Genomic DNA, 21,634 nt, shown 5'->3' on the forward strand with positions numbered 1-21,634 from the left:
TCGAGCTAGCCCGCAATTGTTTCATTTTTAGTTTGTCCACCTCGGGTTAAAATTAACGAGTGTTTTTGGCTCAAAACACTTTCTTTGCTACCTAAGTATTTTTTTTTTAGCTCGATGCACGCAGTTTTTTCACCTGTAACATTTCTTAAAGTTATTAGACATCTAGAAAAACAAAACGCTTACTTCAGAATTTCCGACAGCAAGTTCCAATGTAAAATAAAAAACGACAGAAATGGTACATTTTCATATACTTTTTAATTTTAAAAAAATTTTTGTGCTGTATAAAGCTACGTGCGTCGAACTATATCAAGAGCCAGAATCTGTGCATTTCAATGGAAATAAGTTTGGTGTTTTCTATAAATATGAATTCTTTATTATTCATTGAGCAGTGCCTGCTTTCTCGCCTTTTCCAAATATTCAAACTGCCCTCACCTCACAAATACTTTTTTTTCGGCAAAACTATTTCAGGCTCTGATTACGCACATTAGGGTAAGTGTCCGTGAATTTTGTCATGAAAAAATTGGAGATGGTCGAGAGCTACATCTGAGACGTTTGGCGTGGAATGAACAAGCCGCGTCTTTCGGGTCAGCAGCCGAGCGCCATAACCACTGAGCCACCGAGGCGGCGAAACAGTGGAAGGACAGGGGGATTAGCGTAACACTGCTTATAAGTGTTTTTTAACGGTAATTGTGGCTTTACACATTTATACTGCTGCGGCCGACGACGCGCTTCGCGCTCATACTTAGCCCCGCTTTTGCAAGAAAAATCGAGCCTGGTTAACAAGTGTATAATTATCCTGCTAATTTTACACCCAAGAGAGATGCCATAATCTGACCTGAAAATAGCTACACACTGTGATCAGTTTTGTTCTAAATGTTTTTTTTTTATTTTGAAATAGTAACAGTGCTAGTGCATTTAATCAACGTGAAGGAGCAATACGTAGAACCAGTAAATATTTTTTGTGCGGGGAACCTCTTTTTTTCGTGGAATCTCCGCTGAGTTCGTCCATATTCGCAAATGGGTAACCTACCTTCGTAGAAACTATAAAACGGCGGCGTCATGCTGGAACTAAATAAACAACACTTGAACAAGTTGGCACGAATTTGAATCGTGCACTATGAATGTACAGATTTCGTATTTCCGGTCACACTAACAAACTGCTTACACAGAGAGTGCGCTCGTCTTTTCAAGTTTGCAACGAGAAATCACATGCCTCAAAATGAAAGCATTTGGGAAATCTCTCGCTACAAGGTGCAATGGTGTCACGCAGCTGCAAGAGCCCGAATGCCAGGCGCTGGGTTCTCGGTAGCCGGACGTTTATTCCTGTTCTTGTAAAACAGGTGGGTCTCGCATACCTTGGCTTCACTTCCCAACGTAATTTATCTATTTCCTATCACCGCCTTCCACGACACATTTTTCGTTAATTGTTGATAATTTTAAATCAAATAGGTTTTAATTCGCACTGCTTGCTACCTTCCATGCTAGGTGCCATAGTGATGTTTGGTGTATGTAGCCTGGCAGCGCCGTTGCTGTCATTTCTTGCGTCTGGTGTTGATGAATGTGCTATCGGGGGCAAATGTCTCTGGGACGTTGGGAAAGCGGCTTAGGACTATGGGCGCTATGTTTTTCGGTGATCGCGTCACTTCACTTCCGCAATTAAAGGACGTCAGTTTGACTTTAACCTCCTACAATTTTGGGCTTCATCCGGCGGCTAATAATAGAGCTAGCGTCTTCGTTTCCGGCTCGCGCGTGTTAGGAACATTTCGCTCCGTTTATTACCCGCTGAGCTCGCGAGGGTCAAGAGCCGTCGTGTTCGTTGATTGTTTGTCTTCAAGGGTGTACCTCTCAGATGAATGATTTTTTAAAAATGTCTCCCACTGCAAATATAAGTGCACCATTTTCTGATGTAAAATATGACCCTTCTAACCCAATAAAACAAGCTCAGACCAGGGCCTAAGAAGGCGTATTGGAGAAGAATGTATCAGGACTGAGCTTGTTTTCTGGTCATCGATATGTGGAGGCATTATTGCAAATCAGCTTTGTCAGCCCAATAGTGCTTTTGATATTTCGTGCTCTGTACGGCACTCCTGAGTCTGACTGCAGCAATTGATCACTGAAGCCAACAAATTCCTTGTATCGATCACTGAGATAATCTTGATCATCATTATTTAAGTCTACCGTATTTCTGATTCCACAGCAATTGGCATTATACAAATATTTGGATACTTAAGCCGTTATTTTCATTCAAAGCTGGTGGAACCTTAATATTTATTAGCGCACAATAAAGCTAGAAAGGCTTAGCGCCCCATGAAATGCGGGCGCGGAAGGAGAGCCAATTGGAGGCCGATCCTAGAGTTTCCCTGCCTTACATTCCAGGTGACCTAGGAAGTCACGAAAGCTATCGTTTTATTTTTTCTCATTCAGCGCCAATCGAATTCTCGAAATATGCTGAATATACCAGCAGACGTTTTAGACGAGAATGCTGAGTTCAAGCTCAGTTTAGTGGCTGCAGATTGTTGATTCCTTATGTAAAAATTGCGATTAATCGTTTTTAGAGGCCAACTGCTACGTTTTCAAATCTGAAGTGTTTTGGCACCCGAGATACACCTCACTGAAACTTTGCGCATGAGCGGTCGATATGAAATTGTGGGAATACGGAATCCGTACGATCTGTAAAAACATTAGAACTCCGTTTGGCTGCTTTAAAAAAGTTTTCTATATGATTTTTTATTCTTTTTTGTAGTATTCAGGTCAATTTCTTAGGATATATGTGACGTCATATTATGTGAATGAAGTGGAAATCATGTGCAGCACATGGACAACGGTAATGGTTTAGTTTAGTTTTATGGGGTTTAACGTCCCAAAACAACGCATGCTCTGAGGGACGTCGCAGTGGAGGGCCCTCGATAATTTGTACAATCTGGGGTTCTTCAACATGCTTTGACATCGCCTAGTACACGGGCCTCTAGTATTTCACGTTAAACTAAATGTGGCCGCCGCAGCCGGAATCGAATCCACGTCTTCCTTGTCAGCAGTCGAGCGTCATAACTCGTAACCAGTCTGCTACCGCGGCGGCTCGACAATGCAAATGGGAAAGTCGAAATCAGTGTATACTCTGCATGCAAGGTCCGTATGAATGTTGACTTCCCCACCTAGAACAATTCCATGAACGAGATTAACTACTGCAGCTTTATGCTATCTCGATGACCTAAAATTAGAAAACTTTGTTTTCAGCACCTGTGCTTGCAAGCTGCTTGGCGAACACCGATCGCGGATCCTGACAATGCCCGCTTACGTAGCAGGTACTGGGCTGCTTGCTACGATCGCTTGCGCCACACTTTTCTCACCTGGAGACGTCAAAGGTGAAACGTCGGTCTGGCGAGATCCTGGAAGAATTGTGGAGGCGGACTGGGAAGGCGTAGACTTTTCGGGTAAATCGCATTACAAAGAAATGGCCCGCTATGCTGCAGCCCACTACGAATCGCCTAGCGGCTTCCGTCTGTCGGTTGTGAGAGTCTTGCTGGTCGAAAAGAGGGTAAGGAAACTGTAACCAATGGAGGAAAAATTTTTTCCATTGCCATGACTTTTTTTTTAGTATTGCACCTTCACTAGGCCAAATGCAGTTCTGCGGCTAACTTGCGGATTAATATACATCGAATGAAATAATGAACTAAAGTCATGCCTTAACTTGCGCGGTGAACTTCGTACGGCAAAAAAATCTAGGCTCCCCGAAGCCACGAATCCGTCGCACCACGTTCTACGCGCTGAACAGAGAGAGAACGCCGCCAACACACTGCGCCATCTGGTCATGCAGAGCGCGCAGCCGTAGCAGCGAAGCAGTTAGTACGCGACGGCCGCTCTGCAAAGTAGACACTGCTGAGCGTTCTTTCATAAAAAGAAACGAAAACACTTGAGAGCTCTCTTTATCACATTCTTGAACAATAAAATGCGATAGCATTTAGGACCCGCTAATCCACCTTAATCCATTTTCTGAGCTGGGCCTACTTCCAGAACTTTACAAATCTTTGGGGGCCTTTTGATATATTCAGGAGTGGACCAACATCCATATTTTGGGGTGCTCTCATTTTAAACTTTGGCGGTGTCCTATTATTGCCTTACTGTTGGTTACGCAATGCTGATGACATTATGACCCTCTGAATCTCATTGATAGATCACGGAGAGTTCTGATATACTGAAGGATGGACATCTGGGCGGGTTGGTAATAATTCACTGTGGGCGGTACAGCCTGAACTTGACGACGGACAAAAGCAAGAAGACGCTAGCCTGTGTTGTCTTCTTGCTTTTGTACTTCGTCTAGTTTGCGCTGTACTACCCGCAATGAGCTCTCATATACCCCTACTGACGCAGTAGTGCAGCGGTTAAGCCAAGCGCCACTGCCCTGCGATGGCATTTGTTGCCACCGGTGAGGCTTGTGGGACACATGTCTCGAGCTGCCGTAATGCTCATGCGTGGCGGTCATGCGCAGATCCACGGTGGGCACGTGGTAGCAGCATTCAGTTTGCCAGCGGAGGGGGAGGGGCTGTTTGCTCACTATCCTGTAAGCAGGCTGCCACCTTCCAGTGGGCAGGCTGTGATGACATCACAGGGTCTCACGACCTCTCACGACTAATTAGAGATTTTCGAATTTCGCGGCACTCTTCGATTTGTCAGTTGGATGACGTGACCCTGATGACTCATCATAGCATTCACAATTGACAATTCATAGAATCTAGTTACGGATAATCAAGAACTTTTTTTATGAGACGACAGGCTAAATGCTATCCTATTAATAGGCGTCGGGAAAGTACTGAACTTTGGGTGCTCACGTACCACCAGAAAACTCTTCCATGAGACCAAGAAGCTTTTTCGACTGTGAGCTTGATATATTGTTTTCTTCTGCGATTCGAGGCTCTCTACATGTACTGCATTCTTATGTTTCAAGTTCGATTTGGAAGGTGCCGTTCGCCGCACGCCTTGCATGCGGCGGTTGAGTTTCAAACATGTTCTTTCGGTGGAGGAGGTATTCTTCAATACCACGATGCCTACCCGACAATCGGCACAAATTTATTGGTCAGAGATCTCGTAAATGCTTCATCTTCGCTGCAGAGAATACAGGTGAGGATAGTGACCACAAAGGTTTTCCACGTTAACTGCATGTGACTGAGTGGGCCTCTCAATGTTTTAAATTAGAAAACTCTGGCTCACATTGCCAGACTACCGGCCCCGCTACACGTGGTATCGGTACTTTTTTAGGCGACAATGCAATACAGCATGTCGAAGAGCTATAAATGATTTTAGATTTAGCTATCGTTTATCAGCAAGAACTCTGACTTCAATGCTGTGCTAGCGAAGGAGTACGTAAGGGAGTAGACTGTAGGAAGCTACGACATAGGTGCCCGAAATAGCAGCATCAGGATAGTGCAGTAACCTACGATTCACAAATTCATTCTTGCGCACACAAGTGGCAGGAATTGGAGGCAGAATAATATGAATGAGAAAACAAAAATGATTGTTTATAATGCGTCCATCCCAGTATAGAGCAGCACGTGGATGCTGTAGGCAAGTCGAGTTGCAACGACTGAAGTACTGGGAGGTCCAGAATTAGCCTAGACTTGTGGAGGGGCAAGGAGATGTATTGTAGAAAAAGGACGTGGATGATTTAAGATTGGTAGAGAGAACGCAGGAATTTGATAATCTTGTTCGAGAACAGCTGTTCCGCTCAGTTGAGAAGGGCGAATACATATGACAAGTTTGCCGATACCATAACGGAGAGGATACTGCAGAGTGCTACCACGCGAAGGAAGATCTTGCTTGGAAAGGCCAGATAATAAAGGCCTCCGTCACCATGTAAAAGCAAAAAAAAGAGAAAAATGTGACGACGGTTCACAAAAAATGATTCCTGGAATAATGAAACGGTGTTAAAATTATTGCTGTAAAAAAATAATTTTATATATAATGATGACAGACAGAGCGTAATGGTTGTTTCAATTTTTTTTAAAGTGCACATATATCCCTTTCTTTACTCACAATTCATCTTAAGGACACTTTGGAAGTTAGTGCCTTATGTTTGGCCTCCCATAAATTATTGTAATTTTAGGCGCTGCAAGATTTGGGGGTTACAGTTTTTCGCTTTTCCCTTCCTTCAAGGCATTGACTAAAAACCTAGTCTAGTAGATATGTGACAAGCTTGCCAATACGTTGATGGAGAGGATCTGGCGAACTGTGCTAGGCGATGTAAGATGTTATTTGCAGCGGCCGAAACTTGAAGGTCTAGGGCACCATTTATTAGGGCAAACTATCCGAAATAGTAACGCAAACTAGTAACTATACGGCAAGCGGTGGTAACGAATTATACAGAAGGCATTGAGCGAACTATAACAACTATGTACGTAGCCTGAAAGCAGCAGGTGGAATAAGCAAAAGTCTGTTCGATACAATAAAAGACAAGCAAATGCACTACAACTAACTCATGACTGAAGAAAAAGGGAACGCCGACCAAAAGGTTGTTGTTTAAAACGAAGACGTTTCGGCTTCCATACGGAAGCCTTGATCACGGCTTCCGTATGGAAGCCGAAACGTCTTCGTTTTAAACAACAACCTTTTGGTCGGCGTTCCCTTTTTCTTCAGTCATGAATCTTCTACCCGACCAGACGAGATTTCGTCAGACTTTAGATTTTACAACTAACTCTATAGGCAAGACTGCCAAAGTAGCAAAGAAATTCTGTATTGATTTATACTATCTCTGATATAGCGTAAACCGCCATGACAGAGGCAGCAGCGAAGGAAATGTATATTAATGAGACAGCATTAGATGGTTCATCCACAAGAGAACGCGACGTCGCTCATAAATTGCCGGTATTGAAAACCTATAGCCACTGGTCGAAATTCTATGGCGTTAAAAAAGGCGGGAAAAATGTTATTTCAACGGCTAGTAGTCGCTACTACTACTTGCAGTCCACAAAGGAAAAAAATAGAACAGAATTCGGAACGGAGTTCGAATATATTTTACTGGAATGGGAATATAGTTGCAATGCTTCTCGCGTTACCTGCACGTACGCTCCTTAGTACCCCCGTAATTATTTGCGGATGCAACATACGTGAAGTCCGGAAACCCCTGCAAGAATTGCGGGGGAGGGGGTGGAATAAATGCTTACAAGCTGGAAAGACGAGAAGTTGGGCTAGAAAAACTTTCTGCACTGTGTACGCAATGCTTCAGAGGCGTTGAATATTCCGAAAAAAAAAATGAAACTTTATTCTGAGGAAAGAAAGCGACGCAGTAACTGCCCCAATACCCGAACCGCGCCGTAAGGGAAAGAAGAAAGGAGAGAGTGACAGAAGACAGGAAGATAGAGGTGCCGTAGTGGAGGTCGCCGGAATAATTTAGACTACCTGGGGATCTTCAGCCTGCACTGACACTGCACAGCAGACAGACGCATTTTTCGTTTCGCCTCTGTCGAAACGCTGCCGCCCCGGTCGGGTTCGAACCTGGGTAGTCCGGCTCAGTAGACGAGCGCCTTAACCACTGAGCCGCCGCGACGGGCGAGAGTGTACCGGAATGAGGATGAATGCGGATGCTTAAACGTATATATAAATAAAAACCGATTTGGTTACTCCGTTGCTCCCAAGCTACTAACAAATGAAAGCGCCATATCGCGGAAAATTAAGAGAAGACGCTGGCATTCAAAAAATGGAATTACTAACCAATCACAATAACACCATTATTCAGATTTCAGAGAAGTTTACAGAGTACATACGTCCACACATTTGCCTAGAAAACTCGAAAGGCGCACTGGGGAGCAGAATGGCTCCATTTACGAAAGGATTGGAACTTAAAGCAGCAATTTACCGTGCACGCGCATTCCCATGAATCGTGGCATAATTATCATGTCCTGGAAAGCTATATGGAAGCCGACAGACAGTGACGAAGGCCAGGACCGCAAACCCGTGCACGTCGTTCGAGTGCGCTAGACGAGTACCTAGACGCCTGTACTATCAGTCCTTGCATAAAGCGTCTGCTTTCTAAGCGCACGAATGAGAAATTCTTTTTACGACTCATGTTCCAAACATTATTAGCTTCCATTAAAGGGGCGAATATTTAATGTTGTCCCGCGCATGCATCTGTTCAAAGCAAAAATATTTTATTTGGACCAATTGGACAGGCTGCGTGTTTCATAACTGTTTAATCGTTAATTCTATAACAGTGCTAACAATTCGTCGCTGAAACTTGTTACTCAAATAAACCGTTCGAGCAAGGAGTCACTTGTCAGATTCGGTAACAAATTGCGTTATCTCCAGGAAAAATATAAACAATCTTTAAACGAATTCTTTCAAAAGACGGTCTAAGTCGCATGTAAAGTAAAAGGTGATTGTAACACCGTCTTTGCTCACCTGAACGCAGTGCATAAGTTATTGTCAGAAAAGGCATCAATGCACAGTAGAAGCAAGTATTTTTTAAACTTTAAGTCCAATTTTACCGAAACAAAAAGAGCGATTAAAGATCTACTGAGAGCTTCTAGAAATAAAATGCAAAAGAATGACGACAGCATGGTGTACGGAATCACCAAGACTTAATAAAAGATGTTACTGGGCAAGTCGGTCAGTTTTTGAAAAGCCATGATTAATGCAGCAAATCAGAGGACACACAGTAGTATCAGTGGACGGGCGCTCTTTAGCAATGAATCGTAGGTTGCAACTGGTCTTACAACTCAGTTGGACGTTCCACGCGCCGCGCTTGCACCATTCAGTTCACAGAAAATATTCATGGCCGCCAGAGAGAGCAGAAGGACTTGAATGGAACAGAAGTCTGCCTGGTTTTCGGCTTGCATGCTACTTCTAAAGGACGCCAGGCTGTTTTGTCAATGTTTGTGAGCATTCCAAGTCTTTCCCATGTAATAGAGAACTAATGCTTTCGCATTCACATCCAAAGAATCCCTCTAATTTTGTTGTCTTGAATTCGCAGACATGATATCGATGTGCAAGTATACCTCGAACATCCACCAGTCCCTCCACGTGCCTTCTACATATTTCTCTTGTACATAACTTTCTGTTTCTTTTTTAAGACACGGCGCTGCAATCATACGCACAAAAATACGAGGAGACTCTCTACCGCCGTCAGCACGATTAACGCAAACACTTGATTGCGCCTTTTGCACTGATATTACGGTCACTTTGCGCTGGGCACTGAGTCCGAGACCACGCTGCACGGTGTGTTCGCGGCGGTTGAAGGAAGCTCGGGCCCTGATTGCACCCTAATATTGTCTCAGACCCAGAGTTGAGTTGCGTTGAGGTGTTGAATGCTACAGGTGAGATTAGCCTTGCTTATCTGCCGGCAATTGCTCCACCGTAGCGTCAATTCTATGCTAATAATGCACTAAAACCTGTCGGATCTACCCGCTATGCACAGAGTCACATATAATACCACATATTCCACTCCCGCAGTCACCATCAATGCACACATTCAGTTGAGTTGAGTTGAGTTGAGTTGAGGTGTTGAATGCTACAGGTGGCGTCAGCCTTGCTTTATCTGCCGGCAATTGCTCCACCGTAGCGTCCCTTCTATATTAACAATGTCCTGAAGCCTCTCACATCTACACCGCTATGCGCAGTCTCTTATAATAGCACACATTCTCTCCCGTAGTCACCATCTATGCACAGAATCAATCCACACAATCCACATCACAGTCCACTCCAGAAGTCACCATCTATGCACATATTCAGTCACAGTAGAACATAGGCCATTGTAGTGCCAAAATCCATACACATATTCACTCACAGTATAACGTAGTCCACTCCGGAAGACACCATGTACGCACACATTCCATCACAGTAGGCTATACTCCGTTCCTGCTGTCACGATTTAGAAACAAGATCCGCGTCCTGCAGAAATGTTAAAAGAAGGCGAGCAGCCTCCCTACTGCATGTCTTGTTTCCACTCGGGTAGACAATGTCCTGAAATGTGGTGTGACGGGTCCCTCTCTTCTTGAAGGAAGCGAACATCACATGCCTTTCCGCGTTGTACTCTGGGCAGTACATAATATAATGGTCGATATCCCCGCACACACCACATAAATAGCAAAGCGGAGACGATGCTATGCCGGTCTTATGCATCCATGCAGGAGTGAAAGCAGAGGCCGGGCGAATTCGATGTAGAAGGGTCGCCTGAGATCTTTTCAGTCCCTTGGTCACACATGGTTTGTGGGACGCACTTCACAGGGTACTGAAATGATCGAGCACCGTTTTCCTGCAGATATTTTTCCATTTTGAGGTACTTTTTTTGATGGAATCCTTGACAGAACTTTATGGGCGAGATTGTCTGCCACCTCATTACCGTTGACTCCTATGTGAGAGGGCGCCCATTGGAAATGTATAGTAAAGCCTCTGCTGTGCAGATTCTGCACCAAGCGCAGAGAGCTTATAGACAAGGCTTCAGTAAGGAATCCGCGCTCTAACCTCTGAAGGGCAGATTTTGAATCAGTTAGGATGACAACAGGTTGAGCCGGAAAAGACCCTAACTTCCGTAAAGCCGCATCAATGGCAACACTTTCAGCCTTTGTGGAGAATACGACAGCAGTACAGCGTACGGACCACTTACAGTACAAAAAAGGAATGTAAAAAGCCGCTGCGCTAGCTTGTTTGACCTTGTCCACAGAGCCATCCGTAAAAATTTGAAGATGGCAGGCATACTCTGTTTCCAAGTGTTCAAGTACAAGCGAACGCGTTGCTGCCAAAGGAGAGCAGCGCTTTGCACTCACATGGGGAATTGTAACCTTAAAGTGGAGGGTCGGAAAAGACCAGGACGGGTTTCAACCCTTTCCTTTGCCTTCGGACATTAAGGCCTAAAGAACTAACAGTATTAAGTGCCGAGTAGGCCTTCGACTCATATCACTTGCAGAGCCGCTGGAGAAGGGATCGCCCAGCTACCGTCTCTCCTAGGCGGTCAAGATGCATTAGTAGCCTCTGAGAAGCGATACGACTAAGAAGTTTTGATAGGGACTCATGAAGTACTGCCTTATTCATAGCCGCCTGGGGAACCTCAATGGCTCTTCTTAGGTCCTTTCTGTCGACAACTTCGAAACGTTCAAGTTGTGATGCCGAGGGGGAAATTAAAGGTAATTGATACATTATGCGACTGACCACCAGCGCTTCATGAAGTTTGACCATTGAAGAAGGGTGGTTTCCCCATTGCTCACGTGCAATTCTACGGATCACATTGAGACGAGAAGATTAAGATGAAACAATCGCGTCGACAGCTTTTCGCCACTGTAGACTGGAGTCAATAATGACGCCCAGGAAACACGTGTGGTTGAATTGGCAGATGCAACAGTGACCAACGTTTATCTTCAACCACGCTTGACGCCTTCCGACACCCGGAAACAGAGCAAAGCCGGATTTTTCCACTAATAGAGACAATCCCACACCTTGAAGGTAAGCTTAATTGTACCGAAAGTAGAGCCTGCCGAGCTATCACGGCTAATCGCTTGTGTTCGTAATAGGGAAGGCCAGTCATTACGTCGTTAAAGAGCGTGGGGGAACAACACTTCCTTGAGGCACACCTCGTGATAGAACCCTTTCGGTGCTTAAGGTACTCCCTAACCGTACATGAACTACACTATCACTTATAAACTTGCAAATGAATCTTAACATGTGGCCCTGTTTGCCCATGCCTTGAAAACTGTTTAGAATTGAGCTTTGAAGCACGTTGTCGTAAGCTTTTGCAACGTCAAGAAAAATGGCTAAGGTGGAAAGGCCGAAAGCTCTCTGGTGTTCAAAGTGACTCATCAAGTCTAATACGATATCATGGTGCGGGATCTTGGCCACAAAGACATCGGCGGAATCCTGTCATACATGTTGGCAATGACTTGCTTTCCTCTAGCCACCATGATAAGCGTTCATTTAGCAGCTTCTCCATCAACTTAGCAACACAGGAGGTCAATGACAGAGGGCGGTATGAGGCACGGTCCGTCATGTCTTTGCCATGCTTCAGTACTAGAACTACATGTGCCACCTTCCATGACGGAGGAATTTCGCCACGCTCCTAAACTCGATTGATGAAGTTTAGGAGCTCCTTCCTGAGTTGCAAGGGCAGATTATTCAGCATTTGATTGGTGATGCCGTCGGGACGTGGTGCACACCGGCGCCCCAGTCCACTGAGCGCAGTCTGAAGCTCGCGAAGCGTGAACGGGACGTCCATGATGGACCTGGATGATGTAGGTGGTATATATATATATATATATATATATATATATATATATATATATATATATATATATATATATATATATATATATATATATATATATATATATATATATATATATTCCAGAATTGGCACGTACGAGTGCGTCTGCAAATTGTTCTTCCAAGCACGCATTAAGTTTTTCCTTGCGTATTGCAACAGCTTCAAAAGGCTTCGAAGGGCGAGATTCTCCTGCAAGGCTGGCAACAACTCGCAATATTCTTGTCATCGGTGAGAACACAGTCAAACTAGCGCGGAATGATGCCCATTGCGCCTTGTAGAGCTTGTTAATGGCCGTCTAATGGCTGAATTCAGCCTATTTAAGGTCGACTTTAAGTCGCTGTCGTCCTTCTTCCGCATGAGTTGGCGCTCCGCCCTTTTTCTTCCTGAGCAAAGGTTACTGAGTTTTAAATCCGGGGCCAGAAAATGATCAGGTAACTTGACCACCGTAGTTGCTGCCAGCCTACTAGAAATCATTTTGCCGATAACGTCACCAGAAACACGTCCTAGGTGCTCTCTGTACTTGTCCCAGTTGACCACATTGCTAATTTTAGGACCACGCATACGAAAGTTGGCCGCAAATACAAAATTCGGATAGTGAACATTTCCCATACGGTCAGGCGCTGTTGACCACTTCACGCCGACGTCAGGTGAGCGCAGAGGCAGGTCTATAGCTGTTGCTGAGGCTGGAGGCCGGAAGAAAGTGGGGCTTCCGTCATTGGCATCACAGAGGTCCAAACTGTCAATTATAACGTCTACGAGTTTGCGTCGACGGGAATCCGTGTTCCTGCCTCCCCAGACGGCGTGATTGGCGTTTAAATCACCGCAGATGATTCGAGGAGCTGGGCAGCTATCGCAGAGCTGTTGTAGAAACAAATGCAATGCTACCTTCTTCCGCGGGGACACGTACACGGATGCAATAGAAAGGGTTCGAAAGCCGAGCTGTATTCTCACAGCCGCTACCTCAATGTCATCCGTGCAAAGATCGGTAACGCTTAGAGAAGCATGTGGAATTTTCCTTTTTATGTAATGCGCGGCACTTCCCGCAGGAAATGACTTTATGCTGCAGTTTTTAGGGGCGACATATCCAGTCAAACATCTTCCTCTTGGCAGGCTAGCTTCCGACAGGGCAAATACTGGAACACAAGTCTCTTTCAAGAATAGTTTTAGTTCAACTAACCGACGCAAAATTCCATCGCATTTCTATCGCAATATAAACGGCACTATTTGCTTGATACTAGATCTACGAGGTTGAACGCCATCCATATTAGATCTAAAAGAAGTTTGATGCGAAGGTGGTAATTGGGGACTCAAAACAAAAGCCCCAGATGAAGGAAGTTCTTCAGGTAACCAGGCGCCATCGCTGAAACATGTCAACGCAGGGCCTCAAACAAAACATGAATAAGGTCAGACAGACTGATTTTTGAGCTCATTATTTTGCGGAACGCCCTCACAACATCGACAAAAGATGCCGACGGGGACACACTCTTGGCCGCAATAACTGGTTTTTCTGTAACTTGTGCAGATGAGAGCCTACCTTGCCGTCGAGTCTGGCTGTGATGCGGTCGCTTAGGAACATGGACACTTTGTGCTGGAGGTCGAACAACCGACTCGCACGCAACAGAACTTGGCGTCTTGCTGGACTCAGGTCTCTTAGGGACGTTGTTGGGTAACGCAACAACATCAGACTCCAGCACTCGGAACTCGTCCAAACCTGGCACAGGCGTCTCAGTCGGTTGGGTTTTGGGTCCAGGAATAACGTATATTCGACGGTGCAGAGCGCTCACACGGAAGGGGCAGCCTCCGAAATTCGCTGGATGACCACCACCGCAATTGGCCCAAGCAAAATCTGCTTTGCAGGTTTTAAAGTCGTGGTCGCCACCGCACCGCTTACAGCGTCGATCCTTTGTGCAAACTTTGTCCACATGCCGAAACCGTTGGCATCTAGAACACCGCGGAGGAGCTTCAGTGAAATCGATAACTGGGTGTTTTGTGAATCTCAGATCAATTTTTTCGGGGCGCTCTGTGTTGGGAGCGAATGTCAGCACGATAGAGTTGGAAGGTTTAGCAGACAATTTATTTTCTGAAGACTCCACAGGACGTATGAGTCGTTTCACGTGCAGAACACCTTGTGGTTTCAACTAATCAAGTAGGTCGGGTTCTGAATACTACTTTGGTACACCAATAATAACACTGGTTTTCTTCATGTAGGAAATAGCAACTGCACGTTAATTTTGATATCACCAATCTGAAAGCACTGCAGGAGCTTGTCAAAGTGCCCTTAAGTCGAGACATCCAGCTGAAGAGCCCCTTGCATGGTGATCCTCCTACGAATCGGAGCTGATCGCAGCAGTGATTGAATGGCCGCGAAAAGCAAGATGGGATTCACTCTCTCTGAAATCAACCCCTTTCTCTGTGGGCTCAACCACTACCGGGGTCCCGACCATTCTTTGCTTGCAATGACTCACCAACTTGAAGCCCTCCTTGTCCACGTCAGCCATATCGGCCACTGACTCCTAACCGTTCACGATCGTTGACCCATCCCCACTAAGCAATGAGATCGCACTGTACGGTTGGTGGTCTCCATGTTCTGGTGGCTCCATGACCTGGGAAGCCATGGCCGTCTTTTCCGAGCCAGCCTCCTTTGATTGGCGTGGTCCCTTTAGACATGCCGGTGCCGGAGCAGCCGTACTCTTCCCGTAGGGACAGCACCGCCTTGAAGATGCAGCCGTCCCCGAATATTAAGATAAAACTACGTAAATTAGACAAATTTAGGTAACGAGACAGAGCTGGAGCGACAGTAGGTCGAACAGACCCAGCCGCCGAAGCCAAGCGGCGCCAGTGCCAGTGGAAGACACGCGCTCGAGCATTTCTTGTTAGGCGTGCTGACGGCGGTACAGGCGCCAACTTCGAACTGTCTATTCCGAAAGTGAAGCACAAGTATTTATATCTGAAGTCCCCATCTGCAAGATAAAGCATCAGACAGCCTACATCTGCAGCGTGGATGGAGTCGCATACTAGATACCCCTGTCCGACGGGGTGTCAAAACTAGGGCAAATTGGGCAATGCATCAACGACCGCATTAGGGAACACAGCAAAAGGGTAGAACTTGATAATCAAGTTAAATATGCAAATTTGATCGTGCATGTTAGCGCATGTAAGTGCGAGCCTCGACTGGAAAAGAAAGGGATTCTAGGTAGAAGCATGAGTATTCAGGTGAGGGTTGTGTTAGATTCTTTGCACATAAAAAAGAAATTAGTCCTGTGCGCAAGCGATGCTTCGACCAACTGACACGCGGCAAAGTAGACTTTCTACGCAGACACGAGAAACCGCTGAGATAAGTCGGAAAGTGGGCGTAGTTCAATGCTATAAATGGATGTGCTTCACTTTCGGACTGAAGAGTTGGAAGTTAGCGCCCGTCCTTCGTCCCTTCTTTCTTAGCGTGTACTTGTAGTGCCATGTCTTTTTCAAAACCCAACTAGCCTGCCAACATACGTTATTGAAATAACATCCACTCACGTTTTTCTGCTGTCTTGGCGCTCCGTTACAGCACATCAAACTTAGGTTGAAACGTTTGGAACCAAGGAGTTCTCTGCACGAGGGGGCCGATATAGCTGCCGTCAGCATCCACGTCAGGGTTCCTCTCGAGTTCGACGCCGCGATATAGAACAAACGCAGCTATCGAGGGCGGCGAACACTTCGGGCGCTTCGCTTCTCGGCTCGTCGGAAACCGCGGCACCGGTGCACGCAGTCGGAGCGGATAAATGTGCCCGAGCCACGTGGTCAAATCAAGTAAAAAAAATAAATATTTTGAGCATAGCGCGTGCGAAAATTGCACTTCCCTGTCAATATTCTTTTTTTTTTAACGACGTAAGTGGTTTCGGATACTGAGTAGGGAGTAAAACAGCACGAGAAACAGGGACGAGAAAGAGACGACACACAAAGAGCGATGTGTTTGTGTCACCATTGCTGTTTCCAGCATGATTGATATGCACCAACTGGCCTGATTCCAAACTCTTATAAGGCTTTGATACACTTGAATCTAGAATATAGAAGTTGCGAATTAGTGTCCTTCAGGATAGTGCATTTGCAAACGTGAAAACCACCCTTTCTCCAACGCCTTAGTGCGGGAGTGCTCGTTATACTAAGTGCTAAGCATAGCTACAACGCACGACAACCTAGATGTGACGCAGTGAAGTTACCCTTTTTGTTTCATAAGGTGATGCAGGAATGTAACCGGGTTCCTTAACAAACTGGTATTATTTCTGGCACTCGAGTCTTTAGTGTGTCGCACCAATCAGCATGGGGCCAGCACAGTGAAGGAAATGATTGATTTACTGGCTGAAGTGCTAGAAGGTCTGATGGCGTATAGCCGAACGGCACTGGACGCCGGCACGAGGAGGGAGCTCAATTCGCCTGCACTTCGGCGTCATCGTCTTCGGCGGTTGGTGCTGTTTCTGCTGCATAAGGTTGGTGCTCCTGCTACAGTGCCCCCCCCCCCCCCCTCCCCCGCGAGTGAAGGAGACCGGTGAAGCTGGGAACCCAAATGATATGCGTCGCTTCTGAGGAGTGACTGGGAAAGATGGCGGAGGAGGGCAGCCGGCTGGTTGGGGCGGAGAAACTACACATGTAGGTGCAGTGGGCGGAGCGTTCTTTGTGAAGGCGGCCTTCTTGCGGTCGATTGAAATGGTGTCAGCGCGCCCATTAATGTCGACGATGAACTCCGATGTTCTTTCGAGTACATGGAAGGGGCCGTCGTAGGGGCACTAAAGCGGCTTGCGGACAGAGTCTCGGCGAACAAAGACGTGTGTGAAAGTCGCTAGTTCGGATGGAACGTGGTCACCAGTTTGTCGCGCCAATCAGTATGAGGCCAGTGCGATGAAGGCAATGGTTGATTTATTGGCCCAAGACTTAGAAAATATCATGCCTGGACCCAGAGAGAACAAAATGGCGCGTGACGATGACACAAGGAGGGAGCTCAATTCGACTGCACTTCGGCGTCATCATCTTCGCCGGCTGGTGCTGCTCCTGCTGCATAAGGCCGACGCTGCTGCTGCAAGTCCCCGCTTTGAATAGCCTTCTTCTTAGGTTTAATTTTTTCGTTGATCTACTGTAATGCCAGAAAAGCCGCAATGGGAGCGAAACAGAAGATAAAAGATGCCGGCTCGTGCGGCGAGGTCGCCATCAGTGCTTCTTGAGGCCATAAGTGCCTACATGGAGCTGTGGAAAATTCGTGCGCTTCGTCTGACGCCCCTAATTTTTCTGATATCTATGACATTTCTTCTTATATCCTGCCTTCTCTTCATCTCTGTGGGCGGTCCAAATAGTCCGCTTGTAGTCGACTTGACAAATCCATGCGAATGAATTTTCTCTCTTATCTTTTCCTAATGAAATCGAAGTGTTTTGTGTCTCTAATGGGGGCCATGTGGCCTCTAGTGTTGTGCCTGTGTTATGTTATGTTCCTGGTAGCATCTCCTACTGGGTTCCCATGGCTTGGAGGCAAAGCAGAAAATAAATATGCTGCCTTAGCAGAACACCTACAACCAAGTTGTAATATCTACGCCGCGGTAGCTATCTGCAAAATTTCCACCACTATACAACAAGGCGATATAGGAATCGAAATTTACAAGTCAGTCTGGTAAAGGATGGTATTTCTGCAAATGTGGACTTTAATTCAATGACTGCCTTTCGTTTTTCAGGTTTTCAATGGGGACGTGAAGCACAAGGTAACGTTCGCATTCGCTCGCACTAACTGCACAAATCAGGAACTGTTTGAAGAAAACAAGTGTCAACCTTTACATAACGAGGTAAGCGAAGCTGTTATCACAACAGAAAGTTAGGGTGACAAACATTTGAGGAAACCAGGACACCAAGCACCCCTAATGCACCTAAAGCAATAAGCCTGAAATGGCACAAACAACGTAGCATGTCCCTTATTATCATCAAAGTCCAAGGTCAGATTCTCCTATCTAGTATAAAGGTTGACAAAAGCTAAGCTTTACAGATTTTATAAAAATAGGCACTTAAAGATGCGTCAAATTCACCTCGCCATAAGTTATACGGTCAGAGGGGCGCTAAGTGAGGAAATTATTGTCCCCGTCGGGCACCTGTTTAAGTGAAATCAATTAATGACCTGATTTATTTATTCAGTGAAGCGGGCATGTTTCTGCTCTAAACTAAGATGCAGCCATCATCACAATCAGTTGCCTGACTATGCCCACTGCAGGACAAAGCCCTTTCCTGTGCTAGCAGCGGGCGCTTCATTTCTGCAGACTTCTTAGTCTCATCCACCCGCCTAACTTTCAGCCTCCACACACTACGCTTGACTTCCTTTATAATTCAGCTCGCTTCCCTTAACGACCATCGGTTATCTTGGCTTCGCGTTATACGAGCTTGACGAGTCCATTATTCTTTTTGGTTTCCAGTAGGATGTCATTAGCCCGCATTTTTTCCCTGACTCTCTTCCTGTCTCTCAACGTTACAGCTCTCATTTTAAATTTTCTAGGCCTTTGCGTTGTCCTAATTAAATATGAACCGCTCTCTTTAGCCTCCATGTTTCCGCCGCATTGGTCAGCACCTTAAGCACAACTGTTCTGTACTTTACTCCGTAGTCATATTGGCTAACTCTCATTCATTATCCCAAAGGACCTGCCCATATGAGCTCTACCTCATTCTTCTTCATTTCGGGTCTTCTGTAGGGCTAATATTATCCGTGGCCTTTTGTGGTACAGACGGTGTTCGGCCCCCTTCACGGGGTTGTATTGGTGAAGGACCTATCATACATTTTCCATTTAATTTGCACTGACATCAGCATGACGGCACCACCAGACGACAGCAGCAAGCAGAAAGTCTCAGAAATCACAAGGTGGCGGGTCTGCACGTCGAAGTTAGCCTTCGCTACATGCCACGCGCATCGGCTCACCATTGGCTGTAATATGGATCCAATGGTGAGGTCGGGTCACTTCCAAGCCGCAATTGCGTCACAGAATAATAGTGAACAATGCCTGAGAAACAATTTGATCCTGATAGAATGCAGCTACAGGACACACGGTCCGAACATTCTTTAGACTTTAATAGTAATCATTGATTGTACTTAACTATTATAAAGTAAAGGAAAAAGTAACACAGAATGCTTATGTTTCTTCACCAAAATGTTGGTTAATGTACTTCGCTGTCATATAGCTGTGAATGTTTCTCTGCAAGCATCCTGAAACCTGCATTCGAACAAGAGAATGAGCTTTGGAACGAGCATTACAGAGTTATTCCCAACACTGCTAAGTAAGCATTAGGGCCTCATTTTGAATGCCCTGAAAATAAAATTTTTATTTCTCATTATTATTCGGCATGTACACAGTCAACAATTTTTTTTCAGAATTTCGGTATTACTTCATTCTGTATCTTTTCTAGACCGCAGGCCAGTGCACGGCGGCAATGCGACAACACAAGCACAAGCACGACCTCACAATCGACTGGGTGCAGTGCATCGACTACGTTTGAAAAGAGCCCGCGGAGTCTACGAATATGTCGGGATGTAATGCCCCGTTGCGGGCCTCTGAAGAAAAAATAAATAAATAAATAAATGCCCCAACTACAGTGCCAACTACCCCAACAATTATTACTTATGAAATAATTGGTGGTTTGCAACTTCCACAATGGCAAGAAAATAGTTTATTTTACTTTCTGGATGACCTCTATCGAAGGCCGAATACACATTATGATTTTTACGGAAGGACAAGATTAAATAAACAGAAATCAGTGTCAAAATCATACACTTGCCAGGCGGCCATTCATGATGTTCAGTATTTAACCTGAAAATGCACGAAGCGATTAGATGTAGTAAGCTATGTTCGCGACGGTGAGACATTTATCTATTTAGACATTGCGCAAGATTCCAAAGGTACTATACCGCTTTTTCTACCGTTTAAATCCCAGAAGGGTTTTCTTGTAGCACCAGTAGAAATCTTGAACTTCGCTGCAGAAAGGACCAAAATTCCTTTTAACTTCCATAATTTTCTACACTAGGAATGAATATTTAATCAGACGAGATGGTCCAGAAGCAAATCCCCCTGAGCTCTGAAATTTTGTCAACGAGTGAACATTTACCCGAAATTGACTATAGCAGTATAATGAAGCCTAAAGATATAAAGACATGTTCAGTTCACTTTTCCCGCCGGGAACTTACGAACAGAAGCTTTATATGCATTTTCTGAGTGGTGGTCAGACTCGCCAGGAAAACCCACATTCTGAACTTTTTGCCAGTCAGATATTGGAGGGGCCGTCGCTGTGGCTCAATGACCATGGCACTCGGCTGCTGTCCCGAAGGACGCGGGTTCGATCCCGGCCGCGGTGGTCAAATTTCGATGGAGGCGAAATAATGCTAAAGGCCCGTGTACTGTGCAGTGACAGTGCACGTTAAAGAACGCCAGGTGCTCGATATCTCCGGAGTCCTTCACTACGGTGTCCCTCATAGCCTGAGTCGCTTTGGGGCGTTTAAACCCCTATAATCCATAAACCGTAAACAAATCTTTGAGGCATTGCTTGGGCTGTGCTGCGTCTAAATTCGAGTGCTAGAAGCACACGACTGCCTTACAGTTTGTGTCGGGCAGTGCGATGAGTACCATCATGCTTCTCTTCATAGAACGAAGGAGGGCGCCGTTGTCACATCCTCTCACCATCACGACTCCAGGAGCTCGCACGTCAAGATCCTCCCGTCGTTGACCCCTTGGATCATTTGCGTGCGCACGGGACGCTGGATCTGCACGTGGTCTTCGCTGCCTTTCGCTGAGGAGATGCAGAAGTTGTTCCCACTGCTCTGCTAACACAATATGAAGCGACATGTTGGAAAAGACTCCAAACAGGACCCTTCCACAACCTTCACATTCTACATAAGATGTATCCGGAGCAGTATAGGGATACAGGGATACATGTCCGTGGTGCGGGGCAACCCCCATGCTTTATCATATCACATGGGAATGCATACACAATGTAGCTTTCCAAGGTAACAAAGAGCCAAATGCGGAGCAGTGGAAGGACCGGCTAACCAGCAGCCAGCTTAAGGTCCAAAGAGGCCTAGTGAGCCACGCATGCCGGATGGCCAGGGACAGTGGTGCCTTGGACTAGGAGCGCCAACCTCGCTCAGCCTGGAAGACATCGGCAATCTTCGGGCAAGCAGCAAGACTCCTTTATTAGAACAATAAAGTTTATTCACTCACTCACTCCCACTGCTCGCTAGGACGCGGCCTCTCTTTCCCGTCACAAGGAGAAGAGAGCGAATGATGGCACGTTCATGAGCAACGTGCAGCGCCGCTCGCACGCAGTTGCTACCATCATTTCGCACAGCCGCCCATAAACGTTGTGAAAGTGGCTCACCTTGCCTTCTCCATTTAGCGCTTTGAGAGG

The 21,634-nt window shown here is 45.8% G+C and overlaps 1 protein-coding gene across 1 annotated transcript; it reads left to right on the top strand.

Moving 5' to 3' along the window:
* The first annotated feature begins 1,278 nt into the window (after positions 1-1,278).
* On the top strand, positions 1,279-19,810 carry LOC144134694 (uncharacterized). Its single transcript, XM_077667542.1, has 4 exons — positions 1,279-1,340; positions 3,235-3,535; positions 17,935-18,042; positions 19,643-19,810. The coding sequence occupies exons 2-4, from the start codon at positions 3,284-3,286 to the stop codon at positions 19,730-19,732; spliced, it is 450 nt and encodes a 149-aa protein (XP_077523668.1). The 5' UTR covers positions 1,279-1,340; positions 3,235-3,283; the 3' UTR covers positions 19,733-19,810.
* The last annotated feature ends 1,824 nt before the right edge of the window (positions 19,811-21,634 follow it).

Source organism: Amblyomma americanum, chromosome 5 (assembly GCF_052857255.1).
Source record: "Amblyomma americanum isolate KBUSLIRL-KWMA chromosome 5, ASM5285725v1, whole genome shotgun sequence".
NCBI lineage: Eukaryota > Metazoa > Arthropoda > Arachnida > Ixodida > Ixodidae > Amblyomma > Amblyomma americanum.